At 32.8% G+C, this 24,995-nt stretch overlaps 1 protein-coding gene across 2 annotated transcripts in view; it reads left to right on the forward strand.

Annotated features, from left to right (window-relative positions):
* Positions 1-24,995, forward strand: part of TTC27 (tetratricopeptide repeat domain 27) — a 2,723,583-nt gene that overhangs the window by 1,864,607 nt on the left and 833,981 nt on the right. For both annotated transcript variants that reach the window (XM_044058498.1, XM_044058490.1), the window contains one exon: positions 4,739-4,834. In XM_044058498.1, the coding sequence (XP_043914433.1) occupies positions 4,739-4,834 (96 nt within the window). The remainder of the gene's footprint in view (positions 1-4,738; positions 4,835-24,995) is intronic.

Raw genomic sequence — 24,995 nt, forward strand, 5'->3', positions numbered from 1 at the left:
TACAAAACTTATTCAAAAATAGATAGGGTCTTTATTTCTAACCAGATGGTAACAGATTTAATTAATTCCAAAATCATTTCATGTCCTATATCTGATCATAATTCAATTGTTTTTGAATTCATGATAAAAAATACTCATAATGTTCAGATCAAAAGGATACCAGCATACTTAACTCAACTAAAAGACTATAAAGAATATATACTTTCAGAAGTAAAACATTTTTTAGACATAAATAACACTCCTGAAGTCTCCATTGTTTATGTTTGGGATGCCTTAAAATCATATCTATATGGACAAAGTATCAGATGGTATAATAATAAAAGGAAATCTTGGGATAAGGAATTGTTAGATATTCAAAGTAAATTAGACTCTTATAAACATAATAATAAAGAAAATATTATGGACAAGAAAGTTATTGAAGAAATAAACAAACTAAATGAGAATTACAAAGAAATTTTTAACTCATAAAGTTAAAATAACTAGAGAAATACAAGTTTTTGTCTTATTCAATAAGCCCCAAATACTTACATAGACTTAAAAATAAAACAAAAAGGTTGAATAAACAAAACCATATCAAAGAAATCTTTTCTCTAAGGAAAAAGAAGAATGTTTCTAGTATACCAGAAATACTAGATGAATTTAGAAATCACTTTCACAAAATTAACCATAATAATATTAACATGGAACCTAAAGATAAAATAAAGGAGTTTATAACCACAAATATGAATAAAAGCTTAATAAACAACAGATTAAACTATTGGACAAGAGTATTTCATATACAGAAGTTATTACACAAATAAATAAGCTTAAATCAAACAAAGCACCGGGTAATGATGGTATTATACCAGAGATATATAAAATCCTTTCTAAAAATACATATTCATTAATACATAAGGTTTTATTTTGGCCCAAACTGAGTTAATAACCCCCATCTTGGCAATATACATTTATTTCGCCAATTTTAAAACCTAATAAAGATCCAACTAGATGTTCTTCATATCGGCCCATCTCATTACTTAATGTTGATTATAAAATGTTTATGAATATCTTTGCTGATAGATTGAAGACAATCATTCCCGGCATTATAGATATAGATCAGACAGGCTTCATTGTAAATAGAAATACTTTTGATAATATAAGAAGAACTTTAACATTAATAGATTTTGCAAATAGGGAAAAGAAAGATTTAACACTTATTAGTCTTGATATAAGTTCAGCATTTGATTCAGTAAGTTGGGACTGTCTGTTTACCTTGATGAAGTGCACAAACTTCTCGGATGCATTTGTAAATCTAATTGAACATTTATACAAAGGAACGTTGGCTTATATTAAGGTAGGAACATATGTTTCACAAAAAATACCCATTCTTAAAGGTACAAAACAAGGATGTCCACTTTCTCCACTATTATTCACTTTAGTAATGGAGCCTTGGGCTAATTTGATCAGAAACAGTACTGACATAGAGGGTTTTGAAATAGATGAAAATACAACATCCAAAATTCAACTTTTTGCAGATGATGTTCTAATTACATCAGCAGGATCTAATTCTTCTATGCAGTCTCTATTTGATAACATGATGAATTTTAAAAGTATTTCTGGTTTAATATTCAATGAAGAAAAACTAAAATACTACCTATATATACACGAAAAAATATTCTCATTAGTGATTTTACTAAATATGTACCCAATTCAGGTCAGATAACTTATTTAGGTATAATACTATCTAAAGTTATTAAATCTATTATATATAATAATTATAATACCTGTTTTCTTAATATACAAAATCTTTTTAATACCTGGAATAATATGTTTTTTACTATGGAGGAGAGACTTACAATTATTAAAATGATAATATTCCCCAAGATTTTATACTTAATACAATCAATAATACTTCCACCTACAAAAATAATTATCAAGAAACTGAACACACTAATGTTAAATTTCTTATGGGCACCTAATAGACCTAGGATTGCATTAAAGAAACATACTAATAGCTGGTCTCAAGGGGTATTTCTTTTCCAGACTTTAATTTATATACTATCTCTTCTATTGTAAAAGTTATTACTTTATTAATAGATCAGTCATATGTCACAAAATGGAAAGATTATTGGGAGCTAATTAGTATACACTTCATGAAAATCTCCTTAACACATAAAAATATGATTGTAAATAACTCCATGTTATGGTTACTAAAGGAATTTTGTACTTCACCTATTATACCTAAACATATGGTTTGTTACCCATTAAATATTATTATTAGTTATCGTAACTTTATATTCATGCACCCTAAGTATAGGGAATGGAATTTTATTGTATTTCCTATAATGTATACTCAGGGTATGCTTTTGTCATCTACTTCTGAAGGAACTCATTTAGCTATAGATAATGATCTAAAGTATTGGTATCAGTTGATATCTGATAATAAAGTTAAAAATCTAGATTTCTTAAAACAAGAATTTGATCTAAGATAAACTTGCTGGTTAGAGGTTCAGACCTTTAGACAACATCTCATTAATAAAATAGATTTAATGTCTATAACTGTTAAAGAATCTATTCCAACACTGATTGATTACTTGATATTAAATTTACAACATAAAGTTTCTGATAAAGGTAAACTTTCATACATACATAAAGTTATCAGACAAGAAACTTTTTACATAGTAGATTCATACTGGAATTATTTCACTTCTATTAATGGGGACCCACCAAACCAACAAGATAAACAATGTATATTGGAATCTGCTTATAGAACTACGTCTTCCATTGTCTGGAGACTTTATACATGGAAATTTTTACATAAATCTTTTTATACACCTTTGATGATGAATAAAATAAATAATAAAGATAATCTATGTAAGAGATGTAATGTAGAAATTAATGCTGACTGGGCTCATATGTTTTATGACTGTATAAAATTGAAAGAATACTGGAAGTCAATTAATGAATTTTTGCAGGCTCTTTTTACAGATAATTTCATTATTTCTAAATCTCTTATATTATTCAACACACCTGTACCTCAAAGTGTTAAAAAGGTTAAGCTTCCCTTGTTATGGTCTATTCTAGCAGTGGCTAGGAAAATAATAACTAGAAATTGGATTTCAGATACACCTCCTCCGTTCAATGAATTTAAAAATGTTATGAATATAGTGTGCCATATGGAAATAAACACAATTAGGACTAGAACAAATAGAAAAACATATTATTTTATTGTATGGGATAATTTACAAAATTTGTTAAAAAAAATTTAATTTCAATAGCATGGTATTTTAGCTTAATTAATTGATCTGATTGTAGTGGATGTCTTTGTAAATACTTTAGTTGTTTTGTTGAATATTATAATAATACCTATTTTTAATTACTTGTATAAAATTGTTATGATATTTCTCTTATATGTTAAAACAATAAACCTGTTTTGAAAAAAAAAAGAAAATGCATGGTAACGCAAAAGGTGTTATTTTGACAACTTATGAGTAGTATTTACACTTTGTCCCTAGTTTGGAGCTTTGTTCCCACATTGTTTTTGCCTTAGTCTGCTGCTAAGATGTTGAGAGGTCTATCTTGACTGCTGAATAAGTGGAATTGACTAAGTTTACAAAACATAATACTGTTAGCAGCAGTTCAACCATGAACTGTCAATAAATAGAAACAAATTAGACACTGGTGAATATATTTAAGGTAAACAAGGTGTATAATTCATGAGCTTGAATGCCTGAGTAGCTGAGATGCAAGTTTTCAGAAATACCTTTGTTGTTATAGAATATGCAGGTGCTAGAATCTTCCTCTGCTTTTTCAGTGTCATGAATATTTTACGTATAGTTGTTTGCAAGTGACAGCAGTTCTGGGCCTGAAAGCCTATTTTTTGCATAAAGGTAGACAAGATTTTCTAATCATTGATTACCAAATAAAATGTTGCCTTGTGCTGCAAAATCACTATTTGAATTAATGTGAACTATTTTGTTATGTTTGTTTAATGAAGCAAGGTGAAAAAGAGTGTTTGTTGAACTTCTTGGGCAGAAATTTGAGTGAAATCGGCTTTGCAAGTTTATCCTCATAATTTGGAAAGAACTTTATGATTTGAACATCAGCTTTCATTGCAAGTTTTTTTTCACAGTACTTGAGGAACATATTTCATTCTAACAGTACTAGCTAAATTTCATTTATCATACTGACTTGTGAACCCTCACATAAAATACTGCAAACGTATGTGTGTAACATGCATTAATCGGTGAAACATTTGCTTTTGTCTGAAGATTGTTTTGTATTATTATATCTTCAAAGCCATTCATAAGACCAAAACATTTACAGTCAAGGGGCAAATGGTTGTTATTCCCAATTTTATTGTTATTATTTGTAGTAATAGTAGTTTAAATGTTTATGGATGAGTAGAATTATGGTGATATATGAGGAGCCCATTTTGGCTAGATTTTCTTGTATGTTTGCTAGGACAAAAATCTCTTAGCTTCTTCTGCAGGTTTGCATTAAAGACCTATATAGCAGTGTTTCACCTTATGTCATTACCTTATTACACACTTGTGGAAAGTTACATCTTTTTTATATCTGGTCAGTAGTTCATTATAAGCTGTTTTTTCTGCTGAAGAACTGTAACCATTGCCTTCACTTTGATGGGGGTGTGAACATTTTGTACATTCTAATCATGGCAGTCAGTGGCAGTCATGCTACCCTGCTTTTTCAGTGATGCTCTCAATTTCACGCAGAATTTTTTTTGTCTAATATATAGGCCCTTGCAGACGACTTTGAAGATAAGAAGACCCCAGTGGTGGAACGACTGAAGGTTTTTTACTGCTGCCCAGTACCTCCACGCTGGGCTGTTCAGGTATGATGAAGAGTCTGACCTTTTTAAACTTGCCAACATGCGAATCTGCTTCTGAGAGAAAAGTCACTTTGTACCACCATTAATAAAACAAAGTATAGTTATTTATAAAAATTAGCTAATCACATGCTGCACTTTTGTCTGTTATCTTCTTCAGATTCTGACTTGTGGTAATTTGACTTGTAAACCAAACCAAAATTGCCCACGCAAGTACTGCAAGTGCACAGGCCTAACAGATTCCAGGCAAATTCAAAAACAGAGGCCAGCACTTGAATGTGGTTGAGATAACTCAATTTTTATTCAAACATAAATAACAAAATGGGTAGGGTAAAACTCTCAAACCCCACAGAAAACCAACCAGATCGGTTTTGGCTGAGATAGCCTTCCTCAGTGTAAAACAAAACATAATTACATCCATGTAATTTGTACAAATCCTTTAACTTGAACACAGCTAGCTATTGGTTAATTATAGGTGATCATTTAATCCAGGCTGAAAGAGCCAGCCTAATTTAATAATCCACCTCTTCTCTTTAGAATTGAGAATTGTATGCCACCCAGATTTATTAGTCTCGTCACCAAATATTCTACCAATGACAGTAAATCTGTAGGAAGCAGTGACATGTTGAAGTGTGTGTTTGTATAATGCATTTGGCTGTCTTTTGTTCCTGATATCGCTCAAATGCTCACTGATACATAAACATAGGGGTCTGGATGTCTGGCCAATGTAAAAGGCAGAACATGTACATGTTTCCAAATATATTACCCAACCAGACCCACAATTAGCCAGGAATTTGATGTCATAAATCATAGCAGTATTTTTACTGCTGAACTGTTTGGTCTTATTCATTCTGATGTAGTGTATGCAGTGCCCACAAGCTATACAACCACACAACACCTCCGGTGTAATGGTGCGTTGCTGTTGTGTCCTAAACAACCCTTAATGCTTATAATGACTAAAATAAGAACCAAGTGTCCTCCCTCTGTGAAACGAAAAAAGGCATTTATTGCCTAAAATATCAGATAGCTTGTGAACCGCTAGCAGTATATTCCAATGCCTGTTAATGATCTCCATAAACGCCCCCATGTTATGTCCATATGTGGTAACCAACCTCAAATCCAATGTCCTTATATGTCAACTAATCCTTCCTATCCTGGCAAGAGGCCCAGTTGCTGGCAGTAATAATATTGCCAGATTTATAACCTACTTGTTTTCGGGTAGGAATTATGTATAATTAGTATGAATGAACATGTACTAAGGCTATTATTGTACCCTTATGATTATACCTTATTAATACAACTAGTGTAAGGGATTTCGATCCATCATAGTCTGTTTCAATGTATATGTTCATACAGCTCTTTGGAGCTTATGAACAGGGGATCATAACATTGTGTGGTTAGGCATTACGGTATTTTATCCTGTTACCGAAAAATATTCTTTGCTATGCACAATGGTTATTATAGCCCCCTTGTTGAGCCACGTAAGGTGAATGTAGCACTGCGGTGTTTTGAATCACTTATGTCTATATTGTCATAACCATCACAGGGACTATTATCGTTTCCATTAAGGATATTTGTATGATTTAAATCAATATGTCATCAAGGTTTTGCATATTATAATACAGGGGAATGTAGCACTATTGTGTTTTAAAATGTTTATATCTATTTTGTGCAATAATCGCAGGGGCTATTGTTCCTCCTATTGATGTCAGCAATAATACTGTTGAAGGACTCATTTATTGAATGTTTTGCAATTGAACAGTATATGGTGTTTTATAACAGATCAGTACATTGCTTGGTTATAATTATCTGTCCCTTCTTCATGTTCCCAAAGTTTTGAATCTGGTAGGCAGTCCTCATTGTGGAGAGTTATGTATTTATTGTACTGGGACCTTTATGTTGGATATTCACATTTGACAAGCAGAGTGAGTTATCAGGATAATTTTTTTCAATACACACAGGTACTTATTTTTTGGGTACAATTTATTTACATGTTAAGCTTATCCAGGGTTGTTAAGGATCTGGTCACAATCTTGAAAGGTTTGTCATTGGATAAAGATGACTTACTTGTATTTGGATTAGGATCCACGGACAATTAAAATATGGATTTAAATACTAGTGACCCAGTGAATAGCTGCAATCAGGCTTTTCAGAAGCTCACCAAGTGCATGAAAACACTACGCACTAATGTATAGCACTTGAAACCCTTTAAAGCTTACCAGCTAAAGGGGATCACCCCTAGGGCGTTGCGGGATAGAATACAACCCTTAGTGAATAATATTGATGACACTCTGGCTGAACAATGGGCCCAGGTCCAAATAAGGGCACCCATGGGTTTCATTGAGGTTTTAACAGCCTTTTATAAATGTACAGTTGATCACTGTATCACAGAAGTGGGTTTGATATGTGAGGAAACTAAAAGTTTTGAGGATTTACCTTGTTATCCAATATGCCTGAATCAATTGAGTACAGAACTACTCAATTTGAAGAAACAATTAAAGGAGAAAAAAAAATCAAAAAATCTAACCGGGATATGGGGGATTATGACAAGGGAAAACCTTTTGGCTCATATAAACAGGTTAAATTTGGTCAGTCGGAGACTAGACTTCACAATCAGAAACAAGAGAGACCAAAATCAATCCTAAAGAAATTAATTTAGGGGGGTGAACAGCAGTACATCTGGTGAGGGGGACTCCTCAGCCATGGATGTGAATGACAACCATACTTTGGAATCACCTACCCCAAAGAGGTGCAATTTGGATGCCCCTTTAGGGCCTGGAAACATAGGGGAGGCAGACAATATAGGGGGAGCAAGGGATCTCGAAAGTCTTCTCAAGATTATGGTACAAACATAAATGATACTTGTAATCTTTTGAACATTTGTTCTCCACCCTTGTCTGAGGTGGAAATACAAGTAGTTAATAAAGGTCAAAGTTTTGTACCTGTTTTTTTTTTGTATCTGAAGATAGATTCTTTGGCACAGGATGTAGTATCATTTTGTCATTTACTTAAGATTGTTTTTTGATGGTGAAACTACTGGTATTAATACTAATTCCTTTAAATTTCACAAATCTACCTTTATCCCACCCATGCAACAGCAGGAGGCCTCCTTTCAGTCCTTTGTTTTCAAAGATTTACATTTTCATATTCATGAGCATTGTATATTATCTCATAATCTCTCAAAGATTGAATCACAGGTGGTTTCTAATTTACAAAACAATAAGAACTTGATGATTTTACCAGCTGATAAGGGAGGAGCTGTGGTGGTTATGAACTGGGGGATGTATTGTGATGAAGACCAAAAGCAATTTAGGGATGGCCGGTATTATATGGTCATGCCCTTAGATCCAACTTTTAGGTTTAAGGCAGAAATAGATAACTTCTTAAAGGAAGCCAGGGAGGAGAGTATTATAGAGGATTCCGATTTATACCATCTTAACGGTACAGGATCCCAAATCCCAATATTTATATTTTCTGCCCAAGATCCATAAGGACTTTTGTATCAGGCAGAGGGTCTCTCACCGAACCACTTTCACAGTTCTTAACTAAATACTTACAACCATTATTGAAATTTATCAGAGCACGCATACAGGATACCACACAGCTTTTGGGTATTTCTGATATGCAATTGGAAGCAGGCTTGGCTCCTTTGTACACTTGATGTTACTGCTCTTTATACCAATATTCCACACTGGGCTAGCCTTTGTGCATTAGTATATTGGTTAGAGAAAAGTGAACTTTATCAGCCTGGATTTAATGTGTGTTTGGTTTGTCTAGCGGAGCATGTTCTAACCAAAAATGTTTTGTATTTTCAGGACCAGTGTTATTGGCAGGTAGAGTGTACAGCAATGGGGGCATCTTTTGCCCCCATATGTGCTGATCTATTTATTGTCTATGTAGAGGATCAACTCATCTATGACCCTGGGCATAACTTGTATTTGGAGGAAATTGATATTTGGAGACCTTATCTGGATGATTGTTGGTTGGTTTGGAGAGCGGATAGTACACACCTTCATGAATGTGCAGAGTATTTAAATGGGAACAAGTGGGGTATCCGATTCACAGTTCATTACCATACAGACCAGATTATGTTTCTGGATGTCCTTATTGCAAGGAACGTGGATAATACCTTAGACAGTGAAATTTTTTGGAAATACCCACAATATAATTCATTACTTCATGCGTCCAACTTTCACCCACAGCATTTCATCAGAAACACCCCAAATCACAGTTCCTTCGTGTCAAACGGGTTTGTTCAAGTATGGATAAATATGAACAATATAGGAATGATCTGATACAAAGATATAAAATCGAGGTTATAAATCTGGCAACAACTGGGCCTTTTGCCAGAATAGGAAGGATTTGTTGACATATAAGGAACATTCATCTGATAAGAAATTGGATCTGAGGTTGGTTACCACATATGGACATAACACGGGAGCATTTATGGAGATCATTAACAGGCATTGGAATGTATTGCTAGTGGATCACAGCCTATTTGATAGTTTAGGCAATAAATGGCTTTTTTTGTTTTGCAGAGATAGGACACTTGGTTCTTATTTTAGTCATTATAAGCATTATTAAGGGTCGTTTATGACACAACAGCAACAGTTTAGGGCACTGCACACACTACATCAGAATGAATAAGACTAAACAGTTCAGCAGTAAAAATACTGCTATGATTTATGACATCAAATTCCTGGCTAATTGTGGGTCTGTTTGGGTAATATATTTGGAAACATGTACATGTTCTGCCTTTTACATTGGCCAGACATCCAGACCCCTACATTTATGTATCAGTGAGCATTTGAGCGATATCAGGAACAAAAGACAGCCAAATGCATTATACAAACACACACTTCAACATGTCACTGCTTCCTACAGATTTACTGTCATTGGTAGAATATTTGGTGACGAGACTAATAAATCTGGGTGGCATACAATTCTCAATTCTAAAGAGAAGAGGTGGATTATTAAATTAAGTGGGATCTTTCAGCCTGGATTAAATGATCACCTATAATTAACCAATAGCTAATTGTGTTCAGTTAAAGGATTTGTATAAATTACATGGATGTGATTGTTTTGTTTTACACCGAAGACTATCTCAGCTGAAACCGGTCTGGTTGGTTTTCTGTGTGGTTTGAGAGTTTTATCCTACCCATTTTGTTATTTATGTTTGAATAAAAATTGAGTTATCTCAACCACATTCAAGTACTGGCCTCTGTTTTTGAATTAGTGATTTGACTTGTACCCTTAAAAGTGGCATTATTTTTAAGATAGTACTTATTTGGGAATATTAAAAATGAAATGAGTAAAGCGTGGAAAAGTAGTAGGATTGGACAGTTACTCGTTTAGTCTTTGTAATGGAAATTGTTACAAAAATTGGAGTGTTGAAACAGTATGTGAAACTTTAGACTTGTTTAGTGGATTGAATGGCTATGATAGTGATGATGAGGCCAAAGTTGGGGAAAATTAGGATCTGAATGTATTTGGTATGGCTGTTGAGATTTTGATGGAGTAGGGTTTTTTATAACTCCAAAACCTAAACAGTAAATTCACAGAGTTTATGAAAAATAATGTAAACTCAAAAGAAGATAAAAGGATGCATCATAAAATAATGTTTTGTCCCTGCAAAAAAGAAAGAAGCTAGTGAAAGAACAATATTTGTGCTTCCATGTTAAGTTGGCATGACAGAATGCAAGCTGATCAAACTGCAAGATAGGATCTAGAGAAGAAAAAGAAAATGCATGTGATTGGAGTGTCACAGGGAGAAGAGCTGAGTTGTGTTAAGTGTATGAAGGACAAAAGTATGCCATGGACTGGTTTCTTAGTGAGAGGTATTTTGATACAGATAACATACCAGCTTCCTTCATTTGTGTCAGAACTGGTTACTGAGTGGCATCACTTTAGTTCAGTTTGAGTCCTGTTTTTTTTTAGAGTAGGTATTGTCCAAGGAACAGGTGAAATATCTATGAAATGGTGAGGAAAGATATATGTTGAGCTTAATTTCCTTGTTCCGACAGTCAGGCATTGGGCTTGATTTTTAATGTACTGCATATAAAGAACATTCAAGTGGACTTATCCTGCTTCTCTCAGAGTTTCATTTTCAGAGTGGAGGAAGTTTGTTTGCGGACTCTCCTGAGTAGCACTGGATAAGAGTTAGTAAATGTAAAGTTGAAGAAGCAATAAGCGATCAGAAGTTATACTCTGTGAGAGGGATTCAGATTTAGTAATATAGAATCTTCCAGGAATCTTTTGGAAGGTAATCTATGGGATGAATGGTTGCATTATTGAGAAGACTTACAAGCTCATCCTTTTTTCTATAATTCTGGATGAATGCAGTTGAAGGCAGCCTGAAAAACAGAGAAATAATCCTCATGATGGCCTCTGGGGCTGTGTAGCTTATTGTAACTATGCAAAAGTACCATTTAGAAGTGGTGTGTTTTGTAAGTTAAGAGAAGGTGCAATATATATTTCTGTGACATATTTGCAGAGTTTTATATATTGGCTACAAATAGTCTTAATATGTATATTTAAGTTGTATTAAGCTAAAAAATGCAATTACATTTTTCCATAAAAAACTATGGATGTCGTAGGTCTTGCAGCATGTAAAATGTATGTTTAGAATTTAAAAAAGTACAATTACTGCATGTATGTTTGCTTTTAGTGTAATTGCAAGAAAAGTTTTAAAAGCTGAAAGTAAATCTGCATCTTACATATGCACACATTTGCAACTTAAAAATGCATTACCATATTTGGACCCCATTCTCAGTGTAAAGGAATTCATAAATGGGGAAATGTCGTTCAGACTGGACAAAAACAATAATTTCTGCCTGTGTATCATTTTAACAGAGAGAAAAATTGTTAGAATTAGATACCACTTTAATTTCTATCTTTTCAAGTGGATTTCAGTCCTGGACAGAGCACAAGTTGGGCTTCATCTGCTTGTATCCATTTTCAGCTGCTCTTTGGACATTAAAGTACATCTTTAGCTACTAGCAGTAGCTTGCAGGAAAGGATGGATGCCCGTCATGGAGGTGTGAAGAGAAGAATCCAGCTATGTACTGCTCAAGTTCCTCAGAGGAGGGACTATAATGTACATGGAGTCTGGGGACAGGAATTAGGCTTTTCTACTGGGTGTACAGGAACAGATATCTCAAAGGGGATGTGTTGCGGGCCTCCACAGTGACATGGATTGCTCATCACTCCATCCACGGGGGTGATGTTTGGCTGTTACTAATGTCTTCATTTGCTTGGAATACTGGTGAGGGCAGAAAACCTGTGATGTCTTCCTCTGTAATGACCTCAGCAGATGGCTTTCACCCTGTTGCATCTGTATGTGAATCTCTATCACTTGGAATAAATAGGTTTGAGCACTGTTGGGGGATCCTCAACATTTGGCAGGCAGAAAGGGGAAAAATTGTTTAAAAAAGTCTTACTTTTTTGCATGGATTATTGTAAAGTTCAGAGCTGTTTAAAATATTCACATAAACTTTTCCTGAAACTTATAATAAAGTTTAGAGAGAGTAGGAGAAAGACGGAGGACATTATTAGTTACTTCATTGTATAAATAAGAACTTATTTGATGAATATGTGGATGTCAAATGAATATTGAAATGTTGAGAGACATCATAGTAAATGAGCAAGCAGTCAGTGCTTTGAGTATATTTGAATTTGGTTAACAGATTGTGAGTGTGACACCTATATGAAAATGATCAAAAAGGGTGAACTCTGTCTAACTAGCAGGATACAACTGCAAAAGAAGTGGGCACCAGGGAGTACATGTAGAATTAAGGGAGCCCATTGGGGACAGTCTAATCCTTTGTAATAGATTCTGCATTCAAAGGGAAAAATCACTGACTCAGGCATTTGCCAGCCTCTAAGTAGTAAGTGTTTTCATTATTACTAACTGGGCATGTATTAAGTTAAATAAATAAGTAAATGAAATCTGCAGTCCAAATGCCCACAGTGATAGGGTAGAGAACAAAAGCCCTGTGAGGAAGCTAATTTAGATAGCATCACTGTAATTGTAGGTTATCTTGGAACTCCGTCTGCTCCAGATTAGCACAAGCGCCTGTACCCTAGTCTGATAAAAGGCAAAGACAGCACATACTACACTTGAAAAGGACATTCAGCCACATGTGGTATTTCTATATATATATATATATATATATATATATATATATATATATATATATATATATAAACACACACACACACACACACACACACATATATATATATATATATATATATATATATATATATACATACAGTGGATATAAAAAGTTTACACACCCCTGTTAAAATGCCAGGTTTTTATGATATAAAAAAGTGAGATCACAATAAATCATTTCAAAACTTTTCCCACCTTTATTGTGCGTCTATATCACGTTATCAAAATTTTACTACATTGAATCACTAAAGGTCGGCCTCTAGTGATCGATGTAGTAAAACATTGAATAATGTTAAAAACAAACAAACAAAAATAAAAACTAACTAGCATAGGCAGGGAGGCTGTGCCCCCCACACCCCCCCTACTTAAATATTCCAACTCCGAGATCGCACTACATTCAGGTAAAAGGAAATCTCCCCCTACAAAGATTTCCATTTACCTGCACGATGTTCTGCACTTTTGATGTTGTGCTGCCGACAATATCAGCTTCGATATTGTTGGCTTTCGACATCGTGAAGTAGACCCTTTATTGTGACCTATAACCTGTATAATTCAATTGAAGAAAAAACAAATCTGTTAGGGGAAAAATATAAAAAAATAAAGTACAATATGCTGGTTACATAAGTGTGTACACCCTTAAACTGCTACTTTGTTGTGTGCACACCCTTAAACTAATACTTTATTGAAGCAACTTTTGATTTAATTACAGCATTTAGTCTTCTTGGGTACACATCAGCCATCAGTTAAAGAGACTGTTATTAACCCCAAATAAAGTTCAGCTGTCCTAGTAGAAGCTTCCTGGCATTTACTCAGTTGTCTGCTACAGCAAAAGCCATGGTTCGCATTGAGCTTACAAACCATCAAAGGGATCTCATTGTTGCAAGGTATCAGTCAGGTGAAGGGTACGAAAAAATTTCCACAGCATTGGATATATCATGGAACACAGTGAAGGCAGTCATCAAAAAGTGGAGAAAAGGGAGGGTGGCGCCTGAATGGCAGCAGTTTTTTTTTTTTTTACTAAAACACAGGAAAACATTAATTTTATTCTAACAAAAACAAAAATATTAATAGTCTTTTAAACTACAGATATTCCAACTTTGAAGTGGATTCATCAACATTTTCCTGTCAAAATATTATGGAGATTATTTCTACTATATGGAAATGAACAACTCAAAGAATTTTGAGATTATTTCTACTGTGTGGAAATGAACAACTCAAAGAATTCCCATTCTGGGTCTTCACTGAAAAAGGAAATTCAGTTGAAGTCAACTACACTTCATGAGCTATCTCTAAAAATGGACAGATTTACAGACAATTTAGAAAGTCTCAAAGAAAATTGCCAAAAACAAACTGATGTCCTTAAGCAAATATTACAGCAGCAAACTAAAATAGTGGACGTTGAAACTTCACTTACTGACATCGATGGGAGACTCAAGGAAGAAGAGAGCCAATGTGAATTTCTCTTACAGCAAAACAACTGGTTAATTAACAAGTTAGATGACCTGGAGAACACAGAAAGGAGAACAAACATAAGAAATTTTGTCTCCCCGAAAAGTCAGAAGGTGAGGACATTATTTTATTTTGAAATTCTTGGCTTCCTGAAATACTGGACTTAAAAGAAGGTTTATCTAATGGACTAGAGAGAGCAGATAGAGGCACAGGAAAAACAATTTATTCCTCACCTTCTGTACCTCCTAGATCTATAGTAGTTGAATTTCTATCATATTTTGATAAGGACCTCATACTTAAGTCAGCTTGGAGGAAAAAGTCCCATAATTTATAAGCAAAGTTAAATAAGATTTGATAATGACTATTCTTCAAGAGTATTAGAACTAAGAAAGAAATCCTGGCCACTAGTGAGACTTCTTAAACAAAATAAAATAAAAGCTCAACTTGTTTACCCAGCTAAAATTAGAATTTTCTACTCAAACAACATAAGAACCTTCAATAATCTCGAGGAAGCAACTTCATTCATTGAAAACAATAATATAATTATTATTCCAGAAGAAATGGACTGGGCAACATCTTCCATATTGAAAAGATCTTCAGTAAAAAAAATAACTGGTTGGATGTGAGGAAGAAGAAACAGAAAACTGAACTTAAAAATACTGATGTTTCTAAATCTCTCAAAACATCAACTGAAGTATGAGTCTCTTACTAAACTAACAAAATAGTATGCATTACTCATTTATTTCTTTCCGCATTGAATTCATAAATCTAATTCTTCTGTCCTTGCATACATGCATCGTATATGTTGTTTATCATTAGCTTTAATAGTAATTTATCTTAATAACATTAGTTTTATTAGTAGCCTAATAGAGTATCAGTAGCTGTCTATATATAATTGTTTCATTTTTTTCTCAAATTATTGTCTGTACAGTTATTCAGGGTCTATTATTTATTTATTTATTTATTTATTTATTTATCTATCTTTCTGAATTTGTTGGGTCTTGTATTGGGTATGAGGCTCTTTTGTATCTTTGAGGGAATTTTTCAAGAGATACATTGGGGTAGAGTGTAGTCCATGCTTCCTGTTGAGTGGCACTCCACTAGCTCTTGTTTAATTTAAAAAAAAAAAAGGGAAACTGACCCCCGTTCAACTAACGAATTCCACAGTAAACCGTTTCTTTGGCAATTTTCCCACTACGTGTCCACGTGCATAATGGAAGCACCCTTCCACCTCGTAGTAAAGATAACAAACTACCTTGTTTGTATTTACCTAGTAAACCCCTCTCAGACCCACACAGCACCACACAGCTTCATCTGCATTGCCTCAAATGGTATTCACTATTAATGTTTGCATAAAAAACGATCATGGAATTAAAAAGAATCCAAGAAAGTCTTACTTCGTTAAGTATGTTTTGAAGACTAGATAGATCAATCATTAACATGAAACATGTTTTTGTTGGCTTAGTATGCCTGCATTTACCGTAAAATAAGTATCTTACGCTGAGTTTGTTGCCTGGTTATGATTATTACGGGGAGCATAGAGTATGTGTCATCACGTACATAGTATGTGTCATCACGTACATGCGTGCTTCCTTGTTTGTGACTCCCTTCTGAGATGAGAAAGAGGACAGAAATTATGGGATGCAACAGTGTTTACTTGAAGTGAAATGCAATTCAGATGTTCTTAATATGTGAGATTCTCTAGATTTTACTAATGAATGCTATGTTGTGACATATATATATATATATATATATATATATATATGTATAGATATATTTTTTTTTTTAGGGCCTATTTCTTCTGAGGTCCATTTGAATAGGGAGCTATATGAATGCAATGCTTGCTTTAAATTCTGTTTATAGTGTTGCTATGAAATTATTATTGGAATAGCATTAAAGGTTGTTTATAGGCTCTCAGTTGCTTGAGGTGATGTAGATTGGGAACCTAATATTTGAAGATTGTTGCCTTTCATTTAGATGAGTGTTTCATTATTGTGCAATTCGGTTAAGCAGCGGGAAGCCACAAACTGTCATATTATTAATTATACTCAGGAATCCAAGTGTAAAAAAAAAGGGTTTTGTTATCATACTGTTTCATAGATACCTTATTATTTATCTCTTCTGTTGGTCTGATTTACATCTCATTTGAGTCATGGACTGTATAATACAATGCTTGTTCATATACTATTCAATGGTGTTGCTTTGGAATTATTGTCGGAACTACATTAATGGTTGGTCATAGGCTTTTGGGTTGCTCCAGGTGCAGTCTGTTATTTCAACTCTGTTATTTGCTCTTTGGTTGAGCATCTTACTAATACCCCATGCGGCTAGGTAATGGGAATACACAAACTGAAATATTACTAGTTATGTTTAGGATTTTGAATGAATTAAAAATAAAAAGGGTTTTGTTATTATTTATCTTATGGTTATCTTTAACTATAAATAAACTAAACTTACATAATTTAAACCATGTTTGACATGGATTTCTGTATAAATGAAACATGGGAGTTAATTTATTTAATAGTGAATACGACAAACTTCTTATAATGTTAAATATGAAACAGTTTGATACAACTTATTAGTGTTCCCACAAAAACTAGATGTTAAACACCTGTTAAAAGAAAATTTCTAAAAACTTAGTTGTGTAAAATGTTTGACAATTAATTATTTTTTTTTCTCTCTCTGAATGCTTGAATATTAAGCTGTTATTTTAGCACATTGAAGAAAATATAATGTAATGTTATTGATCTAGGGGATTCAAGGGAAAATATTACTTAGATTATATCTCAGCCATACCATGAATGAATGGCAAGTTTATATTATTAGCAATGTTTTCTTGATTGGTTGAGTCTAGTGTTTTACTTGTGTAACGATGGATTGGGGTTGAAGTAACTTGCTTATCTTTTGCAACTAGTATGGTATTGGCGTTTGGGCCAAGAAATATAGAGCTTGATAAAGAGAAGGGTTCATTTAGATGTGATCTCACATGAGAATATTATTAGTAACTTATCTACATGGAGATATTGCCACGCTATCTAGGCTGACTGGCTCAGAGTTATTGTTTTATCTGGAATCCCCTGAGATACTTTGAGGGGCATAAGTTGGAAATCTTTCTATAATGAAAATGGACCAGGGCTGTAAATCACTTTCATTAGAGATTTGAGAAGAAAAGCTCTAAGATAGTAATAGTAAATATACTCAGAATTAAGATTTTTTTCTGAGTGCTACCTGCAGTTTAATTCGCATTTTCCCCTTCTTTGTTAAATTAAAATAACTTATTCAGTGACTTGCAAATGCAGTAAGTTTTCTTCAATGGGGAGGTTTATTTGCTCCTAGTAAATTAGATTGACTATAACTTAAGTATGTTCTAGAGTCTTTGGTCTGATGTTTAATGTTCAGAGAGTTAATAAGAATATAACATGCTTTGGTCTTTATTAGTTATCAAATACAAGAGGAAATATCTAGTTTTTGATACTTTACCTGGAAGTCAGGCTATTTATGACAGAATATCTCAGTTGTTACTAATACTTTAATAATGTTCATTATGAAAACATCTGGGGTCTCAAGCATCTACATATCATACCAAACACTGATTTACATTAATCAGTCGAGTGAAACTGTTTTGTTACAATGTATCTCAGGTGAAGCATATGGGTATAGCTGATCTCTGTCATTTGTCAATTAAAGATGATTAAGGAAATGGGCTTGAAATGTTACAATACTTAAAACAGTCTTTTTCCTTATTATTTGCAATTTCAGCTTGAGTAGTTAGACATTTAAGTGCAACTATACTTTCTTGCAGTTATATATTGTAATGTTGCACTCAAAATGTTTTAGATAAACTGTTACTTGTTGGGCAGAGTGATTAGTTACAGCCTATTCTGATTTCCATTTCATGTCTACATCTTGAATATTGGTTCAGCGCTTATAGTATAGCGAATGTACTTCCTTGTTCCTTTTGATATGTATAATATGAAGATGGTTTTCAGTTACCCAAATTGTTAATGTACTTCAATGGTTTAGGATGTGGAGTAGTAATAGATCAATACTGTTCTAAAAATGACAGCACAGTTCTTGTTCATTAAAATATTGTATTTTGTAACCAAGAAGAGTAATAGGTTAAATCTCAAGCGAACTAAGCTTGGTGTCAATCCTGTACCATCTAATATTTGAACGAATTTACTTCACATTTATTAGTATACCTAATTTTCAAATTTTAATGTATTTGAAAGAATGTTAAATATCACTGTAATAGTTATGTGTTAATAGATTATCCATTTACAACTGCTTAAAGTCAGATTATTAGTTTGATAAAGTAACATTAGTATATATGTGCTCTTCCAATATTATCCAAACATTATCATTTTTAAAGCTCAATAAATATAAAAGATTCCTCTTACTGAGAAAGGACTCATTTAATTCTTAAAAAATGATAGAAAATGCTATCCTTATTTGCTTCAGGCTACTATACCATTTATTGAATACTTCTCAAAGTGTTAATATAAGAATTTTTTTTTATTTTGTAACTTGCATTTTTAATAATTAATTTATACTATACATATTCAACAGATTTAGGGAATATAAACTTTATAAGAGAATTATAATCATTTCATTTTTTCAATGTTAATTATTAACTAATTAGTTAATTATCTATACTAATTATTATTTTACTTCTAGTCACATCATATCTCCTGAAATGTTAATTTGGAGCTCAGATACAACAGTATTCTTCTTCTCGTCATGAGGGATAATCTGATAGAACATTGCGGTTCTTTCAGATTAGGAGTGTATCTCACTCCATGTTAGTTAATGGGTTTCATTAATATACTAATTGATTGGTTATGTATATTCAACCACTTTTCATTATTTTTTTCTCTATTGGCCTAAATTTGTTTCTTACAATCTATATTAAGAAGAATTAATCTGATTATACTGTTCAAAATTAATATAAATAAAGAAGTTACGCATTTCTCAGAATTGGAAACATTATAATATCTCCCCAATCTTAACTACCTCATGTGCAAAGTAAATTAGATGGACTTAGCCTTACTTTCTCTACATGCTAACAGATTAAATAACCCAAGGAAATATCTAACTTTTTTAAGATATTTAAAATTAATGCACAAGTAATATTTATTCAAGACTCTCACCTCAAATCAAATGATACATTTAGTTGGAATCCTATGGAATATACAAAACTATCTCACTCTTCTTACAAGAAAAAAAAAAACAGAGGAGTTTTAATACTTTGGAAAAAAAGTGTCACTATTCCACAAATTATTTATAATTACGAAGACAAAGAAGGACTTATAGCAATTGTAATAAGATTTAATAACAGAATATGGACATATGTTAATACCTACTGATTTCCTGGCATAGGGACAGGAACAATCAGAAAACACCTAAACCTCATTAATAAAGTTCATAAAGGTAATCTGATATTTGGGGGGGGGGGATTTTAATTGTATTTTAGATAGTTCAGAGACCACTAATAAAAGGCAACTTCATCTTTCTCCTATAGGGAAAACTCTCAAAAATTGGAGTGAAAATGTAAATTTAATTGACACTTGCAGATATAAAGAGAACAATTCACTACTGTTTTCTCATAGAGACTATAGATTTGATACCCACACTAGAATTGACAAAATGTACTTATCTCATGACTTGAACATGAAAATAATTCCTTGTTCTCTGACAGATCACAATTTACATATCCTTAAATTCGAAATAGATTTTAAGAGACTAACTCTTAAAATAAGAATACTGGCATATAACATTAAAATAAAACCATTTAAACCATGGCTAGATTCTGAAATACAGTGCTTCTTAGATACCAATCAGTCAGAGGAGACAAATACAGTAACATTATGGGATACACTGAAGGCCTATCTATAGGGTAAATTCTTTCATGGTTTAAAACTAAAACAAAAGAATGGGAACTGGAATTACATAACATTCAAAAACAAATCATAGATACTAATAATGATGACTCAAAAGATTCACTCATGAAGAAAAAAACAATTGAAGACTTTAATAAAAAATATAATTAAGTATTAACTCATAAAACTAACCTGCCACTAGAAAAGCTAAACATTAATTCATATTCGGTGTCACCAAAACATATGCACAATCTAGAACGTGAACTAAAAGATAAACCACTGAAAATAGTATTACAAAAATCATTCATGAAGGGAATAATAACAAAGCAGTCTCAGACATTAGTGACATTCTTGATGCTTTTAAGTATCACTGCACTGATCATCAGTCAAATGATAATTCGTACTCCAACCCCATTGATTTGGATATAAATTTATCTAAAATAAATAAATTACCAGAAAAAGTAAAATTAGATATTCAAAAACAAATCTCTCTTAAGGAAATAGTTGACAGAATTAAAGAAACCAAAAAATAATAAAGCTCCTGGAATTGATGGTATCATAATTGAATTATATAAGATATTCCCATATTCAGTCATTTAAATCTATCATAAAACCCTAAATGTAATACAAACTCAAAATATAATTCCACCTTCATGGAGATATTCATTAATCATGCCCATTGTAAAGGAAAACAAAGATCCGAAACTATGCAGCTCCTATAGACCAGTTTCACTTCTTAATAATGATTATAAAATCTTCATGTCTATTCTAGTTAACAGAATCAAAAAATCTTTAATATATATTATAAATGAACAAACAGGATTTATTTATAATAGACATACCTGTGACAATATTCAAAGAATCTTATAGACATCTAACCGAGAAGCTTTTTTAATTGCACTTGACATTGAAAAAGCCCTTGACACATTACAATGGGATTATCTTTTTAAAGCTATAGAAATATTTGACTTTCCCCCTCATTTCATATCTCTGATACAAAATGTATATAAAATAATCTTGCTTATGTGAAACTTGATCCTTTTACATCAGAAGCCATTAAAATCTCCAAAGGTACTAAACAAGGTTGCCCTATGTCCCCCATTTTATTTGGTCTAGCAATTGAATTATTTGCTTCTGTAATTCGCCAAGATTCAAAAATAAAAGGCATTGACGTACATGGTCAATTTAACTGCAAAATCATGCTTTTGCAGACGATATTCTTGTCACTTTGAGTGTGTCTGAAAAATCTCTACAGGAATTAGATTTGCAAGCCAGAATTTTTTGCATAACTCAGGTCTGCGTATAAGTGACACAAAATCTAACTATGTTTTTGAATAAAAAACATAACACTCATTTAAATACTAACCATATAATAGGGGGACAAGTTGTCACTATAAATTACTTAGGAATTTCACTCTGTGAAAATATTATTACAACCTTAACTACAAACTATATAAATATTTCAAATACCTTAAAATCATTAATAGAAAAAGAAAAATGGAACAGATTATATATAAAATTTGAGAATAGATTGAAGTTAATAAAGATAATACTACTTCCAAAAATAAATTACTTAGCACAAGCCATCCCTATGTTACCAAATAAAAAGCTACTAAATGACATCAACAAAGTTCTATTAAACTTTCTCTGGTTTCCAAAAAGAAATAGGATAGCCTTCTCTCATCATATCAGACCCTGTGGACGAGGAGGAATCAACTTTCCAGATTTAGAAACATACATCAATGCCTCAATTTTCAAAATAGTTATTAATTGGATAGACCCTAACTTCTCTTCTGCTTGGAAATCACTCCATACTATCATTTTTCTAAATTAGAAAAAAATATCTTACTAAATAATCAAATTAATAAATTCTGGTATATACTATGTGCTAATTTACAATACAGTATGGTGGAACCTACTAATTTAAATTATATAAATTATATTTATAAGTTATTTAGGTCTTTTATCAATTTCAGTATAGATATAAAACTACGGTTGGAAATGTTAATACCCTTCAGAGTTACAAAAAACTTCACTAACAAAATCCATAAAAGTATTTTTAATAATTGGGAATCAAAAAATTTCACTTGCTGGCAACACTGCATGAAGAGTCTGTTAGTACTAGACTTACAAGAAATAAAAAGCACTTTCAATATTCCAAAACAGATTGGCTTATATTTCAAAGTATTTTATCGTATGCTCGAGAACTATGCAGATTAATAGCTCTTCCTTTAAAACTGAACCTAAACTAATATTTTATATACAGGAAATGTTATATAATAATTATAATTGGACAAATGTAATCTCAAAATTCTAATAAATTATAAAGTTATCCTAAACAAAATTTCTGGAATTTTATCACTAAAGGACATACAATTAATTTATCAATTGAAAGTAAAACTAACTTACTGTATTCTATCAAAGTAACTTCTAATTTGCAAGTCTGGAAAATTTTCACTTGGAAATACCTGCATAGAGCTATTTATACTCCTAATAAGATAGCTAAAATTAACTCTTCAAGAAATATTATATGCTGGAGATGTTCTTTAAGCTGTGACGCTGGTTGGAGTCACATAATTTATGATTGCATCAAAATCAAAAAATATTGGGAGGAGATTGGTAATTTCCTCCAAGCTGTATTCACAAATACATTTGTATTAACTAAGTCTTTAATTTTCTTGAATGTTAATGAAATAAATAAAAATAATTTATATCTCCTTTGGACTATAGCAGTTGCTAGAGAGTGTATTGCAAGAAAATGGAAACTGCTAGAGAGTGTATTACAAGAAAATGGAAATCTTCCTCAGAACCTAACATTAAAGAATTTTTAATTTTATTGGAAGAAACAGCGCTTCTGGAAATAAAAGTCAATGAAGCAAGAATCTTTCCTAAACAATGGACTAACAAGCCTTGGAAGAAAATTATTACTCTTTTTGAAACAGTAAATTCTACCACAATCGTTCTAATTTAGATGAGAGTGAAATAAAAATGTTTTTTAAAGCTCAACAAAAAAAAAAGAAGTAAAAAAAATTTTTTTTGATTGATCTTCCTTTCATTTAGGCCATATGTAAATACTGTATATAGTTTGTTATAATAGGTTGTTAATTAGATAAGTGTATTATATTTATTATTTAGAAATTAATAAAAATTGTTTGGACAAAAAAATGGAGAAATATGGGACAACAGTGACTTTGCAAAGAACTGGACATCCCTCCAAAATTGATGAAAAGACAAGACAAAAGCTGGTCAGGACACCTACAGCAACACTGAAGGAGGTGCAGGAATTTCTGGCAAGTACTGTTTGTGCACTATATGTGACAACAATCTCCCGTATTCTCCATATGTCTGGACTATGGGATAGGGTTGCAAAATGGAAGCCTTTTCTTACACAGAAAAACATCCAGGTCTGGCTAAAATTTGCAAAACAATACATCTAAGTCTCCCAAAAGCATGTGAGAAAATGTGTTATGGTCTGATGAGACCAAGGTTGAACTTTTTGGCCACAATTCCAAAAGGTGCGTTTGGCGCAAAAACAACACTTTGCATCACCAAAAGAACACCATCTTCCAGGGTGAAGCATGGTAGTAGCAGTATCATGCTTTAGGCTTGCTTTTCAGCTGGAACTGGGGCTTTAGTCAAGGTGGAGGGAATTATTAACAGTTCCAAATACCAGTCACTTTTGGCCCAAAAACTTCAGGCTTCTGCCAGAAAAATGAAGATGCTTCCAACACTACAATGACTCCAAGCACACATCCAAATCAACAAAAGAATGGCTTCACCAGAAGAAAATTGAAGTTTTGGAATGGCCCAGCCAGAGCCCAGACCTAACTCCAAAAGAAAATCTGTGGGGTGACCTGAAGAGGGCTGTGCACAAGAGATGCCCTCACAATCTGACAGATTTGGAGCACTTTTGCAAGGAAGAGTGGGAAAATATTGCCAAGTCATGATATGCCATGCTGATAGACTCCTACCCAAGAAGACTGAATGCTGTAATTATATCACAAAAACCTGGCATTTTAACAGGGGTGTGTAAACTTTTTATATCCAGTGTGTGTGTGTGTGTGTGTGTGTGTATATATATATATATATATATATATATATATGTAGATAGATAAGTAGATATAGATATATGTATGTATGTGGAGCTCCTTCAGAAGATTGAAAGCTCAAAAGACTGAAAATCAAAATATTAACAATGATATTTGCCTTTTGTCCAGTGTTGTGCGATCTTGGAGTTGGTATATATAATTAGCAGGGGGGGAAGGGGCACAGCCCCCTACATGAGGGTGAAGGGGGTTTGCCCCTGCATTAAAGATAGTTTCGATATTTTGATTTTCAGTCTTTTAAACTTTCGATCTTCTGATGTAGACACGTCTGTGTGTGTGTGTATATCTATATATATATATATATCTATATCTATATAGATAGATATTTATATAGATTTTATGGGTACATATTACACCGTCGACAACTGACTAAATCGACAACCGGCCCTGTAGCACCAATTCAACGAAACCGCACAGCATCGACACTTTAAATAACCGACGCTGACTCTACCGACAACGCGCTACACCGACATCGCGTATTACAGCTAACGGGTATTAACATGTGTGAGGTAGGGGATGTATTTCTAAACTTATGTCACTCAGTCTAACATTATAAC

This window comes from Protopterus annectens, chromosome 1.part2, assembly GCF_019279795.1.
Source record: "Protopterus annectens isolate FY-2018-M chromosome 1.part2, PAN1.0, whole genome shotgun sequence".
In the NCBI taxonomy this organism is placed as follows: domain Eukaryota; kingdom Metazoa; phylum Chordata; order Ceratodontiformes; family Protopteridae; genus Protopterus; species Protopterus annectens.